General features: G+C 34.9%; 1 protein-coding gene across 1 annotated transcript; it reads left to right on the top strand.

Moving 5' to 3' along the window:
• Positions 1-313: 313 nt before the first annotated feature.
• LOC111921288 (low affinity sulfate transporter 3) lies at positions 314-4,590 on the top strand. The gene is made up of 12 exons (XM_023916862.3): positions 314-865; positions 960-1,008; positions 1,102-1,309; positions 1,407-1,581; positions 1,683-1,748; positions 1,841-2,071; positions 2,156-2,282; positions 2,403-2,689; positions 3,486-3,679; positions 3,843-3,922; positions 4,022-4,098; positions 4,180-4,590. Exons 1-12 carry the CDS (start codon positions 491-493, stop codon positions 4,327-4,329), a joined length of 2,019 nt encoding a protein of 672 aa, XP_023772630.1. The 5' UTR covers positions 314-490; the 3' UTR covers positions 4,330-4,590.
• The last annotated feature ends 1,233 nt before the right edge of the window (positions 4,591-5,823 follow it).

The following is a 5,823-nucleotide window of genomic DNA, read 5'->3' as shown; positions in this document are numbered from 1 at the left end:
GTATAAGCTTAAAAGATAAACTACAAATCTAGGTATCTTATATCTAACTTGCCAAATACTATATATATGTTGTCGACAATTATAAAAACATAGAGAATAGAAATTAATGAACCAAAATAGAAGACACATGCTTAACTTTTAATAATAGAAAGTAAGATGTAAGATAACGAGACGTACAAATTATAAGTATGGGGGTTCCATGGGTAAATCAATATTATAATTATTATTTTCAGCTGTTGCCCAAGCATGCAGCCTAAAAGCTGGTCGGTAGACCACTATAACAGTAGTGGGTTTACCTTCGTTCAATTCGGAATATATAATTATATGCAGATGTCTCAATCAGAATAACTTCGAAGTTTATGAAAGCCTAACATGAACCATATGTTCTTCTGGTTGTGGTCCTTCTTTACTACCTATCAAATGAGCTGAAAATCATATATCTAAGCTCCATATATACAGAGTTCACCCAAAACACTTCAAACAAACATTAATGGCTTCACCAACTCCAGCTGCACATCACGCACTTAGCATTGACATATCCGATCTTCAGCAAAAGCAGAGTTCTGAACAAGAGTTTCACTTAAAGAACCAGAGTTCCAAATGGGTTCTTAATTCACCTGATCCTCCTGGATTTGGCCAACACATGTTTGACATGATAAAAAAGAACGTATGCCCTCAAAGAAACAATACATGTACACCTTCGTCAGCATCATTATCTCCGAAGAAGCAGCCACTTTCTTCTCACGTCATTTCCCTTTTGACTTTCGTATTTCCTATACTTGACTGGGGTCGAAACTACAAAGCTTCGAAATTCAAGAACGATTTGATTGCTGGGTTGACTCTTGCTAGTCTAAGCATTCCTCAGGCACATTAATTTCTCAATTTTTCTCACCCTAAAATCCACTCATTAACACGTTAAAAGTGATTATTCTAAAACTTTTTCTCTTGATTCCTTTCAGAGTATTGGTTATGCTGCTTTAGCTAATCTAGATCCTCAATACGGCTTATGTAAGTTAACAAATCTTGTTTTTTTTTTCTTACTTTTTCAACACTTTATATATGCTTATTGTGATTGGTATGGATGTGTTCAACTGTTCATAGATGGGAGTGTTGTCCCTCCTTTGATATATTCTGTAATGGGGACTTCTCGAGAATTAGCTATTGGTCCAGTAGCTGTGGTGTCGCTTCTGATATCTTCGATGATCTCAAAACTAGTTGATCCCACAGTTGATCCTGTATCCTACAGAAAACTTGTTTTCACAACCACGTTCTTTGCGGGATGTTTTCAAGCACTTTTTGGATTGCTTAGGTACTATTTATTTATCCATGAAGAAAAATACAACTTTTTTTTTTCTTTTTGTTGTTGTTTCTGATCATCATTCATCAAACTCTTTGGGTTCATGCAGGTTAGGTTTTCTTATTGATTTTCTATCGCATGCCGCCATTGTAGGGTTCATGGCAGGTGCAGCCATTGTTATAGGTCTTCAACAACTCAAGAGTTTACTTGGGATTAGTCATTTTACTACTAAAACTGATGTCGTCTCTGTCTTGGAAGCCGTTGCTAAATCACTTCATACTACAGTATGATGATATTGCTTTCATCTTCAACTTCAACTTCATGTTTATTTTTTATTTTTAATTTCGTTTACAACTTAATATGAAACTATTTTCATGCTTTGTAGTGGTATCCTTTGAATTTTGTTCTTGGGTGTTCCTTTCTTATTTTCATCCTCATTACCAGATTTATCGTAAGTAAATCAGCTTTATATTCCTACCTGAACATTCGTCATATACTTAATTTCTTACTACTAATTAAATGATTGACTTGGTCAAATTTCAGGGAAAAAGGAACAAGAAGTTATTCTGGTTACCCGCCATTTCTCCAGTTATATCAGTCATATTATCCACTTTGATAGTATATTTAACAAGAGCAGATGAACATGGGATTAAAATCATTAAACATTTCAAAGGAGGGTTAAATCCAAGTTCAGTCAATCAATTGGAATTCAATGGAGTACACCTCGGTGAAACAGCCAAAATTGGTTTCATTTGTGCGATTATCGCCTTAACGGTGATTGTCTACTTTATAATTAACAGAGACTCCATTAAAGGGACGGATATGGATGTTTCTGATACTTGTTAATTTTTTTTACAGGAAGCTGTTGCTGTTGGTCGATCTTTTGCTTCCATTAATGGGTATAATCTAGATGGGAACAGAGAAATGCTCGCAATGGGCTGCATGAACATCGCTGGATCTATGACTTCTTGCTATGTTGCCACTGGTATATATAGCGATATATATAAATAATTAACAACTTTTGCATTTGATCAACTGCCATGTTTGATGATTTAATTAAAACCATGTGTTATCAGAATTGACATTTTTTTTCTTTGTGTTGCAGGATCATTTTCGCGAACAGCTGTAAATTTTAGCGCAGGTTGTCAATCTACAGTATCGAATATAGTAATGGCGATAACTGTGTTCATATCATTACAATTGTTAACGAAGCTATTGTATTACACTCCTCTTGCCATACTTGCTTCGATCATCTTGTCTGCACTTCCTGGATTAATCGATTACAATGAAGCTTACCATATTTGGAAAGTTGACAAAATGGACTTCCTTGCATGCGCTGGGGCTTTCTTTGGTGTGTTATTTGAATCAGTCGAGATCGGTCTTTTAGTTGCTGTAAGATTCTTCAGAACTATTTCTCATTTTTTCATATTGCAATTTGCAATTAAATTATCACTACCCCCTTTAGTTATTGGATAACGATCGAGTTACCAAAAATGGATAATAAACAAATGGCTAAAATTCAGTATTAGGGATTTGGTTTTGGGATCATCCTTGAAAACAATATTAGTGTTAGTTGGAAAAATTAATGATTCTTTTAACTTCTCCCACCAATTATTAATCATAATGATTAAGAAGATGACTGGATGACCTTCAATATACTAAATTTTTTGGTGCATATCCTTTATAAATATTTAAGTTATATAAATTATATTCCGTCTACTTATAAAAATATTTCATTCGTGACAAATTTTGAAGCTTTCTTGAACCACTTGTGTTATATTTATCTATATAATAATCATGTATTATATTAGATCACATTAGCATTATAAATCTTATCTGGAACGTAACGACTTTTGTCTCAATTGGAAAATTATTGGGTGGATTAATTATATGCATTAGTTAACCTCACTATCTGATTCAAGCTAGCTAGGTCTCCAATATTTTATATGCAGATCGTGTCAAGAATAGGGTTCAAGTGACGTTGTTTATTATGTCAAGTTAATAAGTAAACCATGATATAGAAATAACAGTTTATCCATAACAAAGCCATGCACGATTAAAAAATCTTTTGAAGATTAATTAACATAAAAGGTTTTATAAAATTATGTGAGGCTTTTAATTTTAAACTACCAACAATAATATATAATCGTGATCATCAGAATCAAGTATGTTTATGATATGCATGTAGGTTGGTGTTTCGTTTGGAAGATTAATCCTTAATTCCATCAGACCTGGCATGGAAGAATTAGGAAGGCTTCCAGGAACAGACATTTTCTGTGACAAGGCACAATATCCTGGTGTTCTTGATGTTCAAGGTGTTTTCATAATTCGCCTCAACTCTGGCTCCTTTTGTTTTGCAAATGCAAGTCCCATTAAAGAAAGGTATTGACGCTGCTTGATGCGCTCATTTTACAAGAATTTCATATATTTGTAATATGAAAGATTTGCAACTTTCCTATAGAAAGACATGCTTCAATTCCATCTTCACGTTATCGCTTGTGTTTAAGTGTTGTGTTTCATCTTGGTGTTTTGGTTCTCATGGTAGGATTACTAGATTGGCAACCAAGGAGAATGAAAAGGAAGAGGGAAACAAACCGACTAATGGAATCATTCTAGACATGTCGAGTAAGTGTTTTCATAAAATTGCATGTCACTCATAATGTAAGTGATTAGGGTGATCTATATAAATTGATTTTCTGATCACTTCTGTTTCTCATGTCTCAGGTGTCATGAGCATCGACTCTTCAGGAATTATAGCATTGGAAGAAATTCACAAGAAACTGCTTTTAAGAAACATACATGTAACACTTAAAGAAACTTAATTTTTGCACATTAATTTCAAGCCCTTATAACATTAAGTGTTTTGTGTCGTATTGTTGCAGTTAGCTATCACCAATCCAAGATGGAAAGTGATTCACAAGCTAAAATTAGCAGGGTTTGTCGACAAAGTTGGAACTGATTGTATTTTCCTCACGGTTAATGAAGCTGTTGATGCATGTCTCAGTTCCAGATCTATGGACAATTGTTTATGATACCTGATAATAGTTGAATTGAAGGACTTATCAAGCCAATCTCGTTTGTTTTATACAATAATGGTTGAGGTCTAAATATCATTAAGCACCTCGTATGTTTACAATGATGATGAATTAGGTGTGTTATATTTCTCTACATTCAGTAAGTTCCCATTCTGTGAAAGGTAATGTAATGAACTTTCATCACTTCTAGTCAAGTTATTTTGACTAGTTTATTCTTCATTCATATTGTTATAAATATGAGGATCAGTTAATTTCTAACTTTTTTTTTTTAAGAATCACAAATAATTTTAATAGAACATTAGTACTTTGAAAGGTGTGGAGTTTTGTTATTACCTTAAAATAAAATGGATTTGTACATTGTTATAAAAGTTTTTCTAACAAGGTAATATCTAATATGTTATTATGTTTTGGAATTAACAAGGATTTTACATGTGCGTTGTGGTGGCAGTAATGGATTAAAAAAATGACCTTTTTACTAGTAGTAGAAACTTAGGAGGATGTAAATTGCCTAAACATAAAAATCAAGTACCAAAGTGTAACGTCCCAAAAATAAGACCCAAAAACTTCTTATTTTTTAAATTTCTAAAATAGTATATCATCTCATTTTCATAAACCAAGGTAATCAAAGCTTTATTAATACATCATCGTTGTCAAAGTAAATCACAGAATGTGGAAACATGTGATGTGTGTTCTGCAATCATTCCGAACTCTTCCAATTGAAAACAGAAGTACCTGAAACATAAACTAAAAACTGTAAGCACAAAGCTTAGTGAGTTCCCCAAGATACCACATACCAAACATACTAAATCACATACTGGGCCCCCGCCCTCCATCGGGCCCCGCACGACATCGATTCCCACTCGGTTTCGGGCCCCGCCCGGCATCGATCCTCGCTCGGTTTACAGATCTGTCAATCACAATACCCTGCCTGACATCGGGCCCCGCCCGATACATATAATCACACTAACACATGCGATAATCACAAAGACAATATCATACCATACAATCATCGAGCCCCGCCCGGCATCGGGCCTTGCCCGGTAGCATAAATCACATACTGATAACCAGCATAAAATATACTCATCAGGCCCCGTCTGAAATCGGGCCTTGCCCGGTAAACATGCCATCACATAACACATGCAAGAGTCACGTAGACATCTAGCATCCTAACATATAAACCATGGGCCGGTATTGGTGTTTTCGACCCGCTAAACTCAGTGAGGAGACACACCTTGCACTGTCGAATCTCATTGAAAGAATCAATGGCTGCTGGACCGCAAGAATGTTCGTGTTATCAATCACAACTTAATCATCCATTAATAATCGGATTCGACCCACAATAAGTGTCCAAACTAGGGTAAAAGACCTCTTTTACCCTCTTCATAACTTGGTCCAAAGCCAAGGACCAATTCAACAATCCAAAAGCCCAAATTCCAATTAAACACCCAAGGCCCAAATATGGCCTGATTTTCTAAATTGGGCCCAAATCCC

Source organism: Lactuca sativa, chromosome 9, assembly GCF_002870075.4.
Source record: "Lactuca sativa cultivar Salinas chromosome 9, Lsat_Salinas_v11, whole genome shotgun sequence".
NCBI classification, from domain to species: Eukaryota; Viridiplantae; Streptophyta; class Magnoliopsida; order Asterales; family Asteraceae; genus Lactuca; species Lactuca sativa.
The sequence above is the reverse complement of the archived record's forward strand: the minus strand, read 5'-3'. Positions and strand labels throughout refer to the sequence as shown.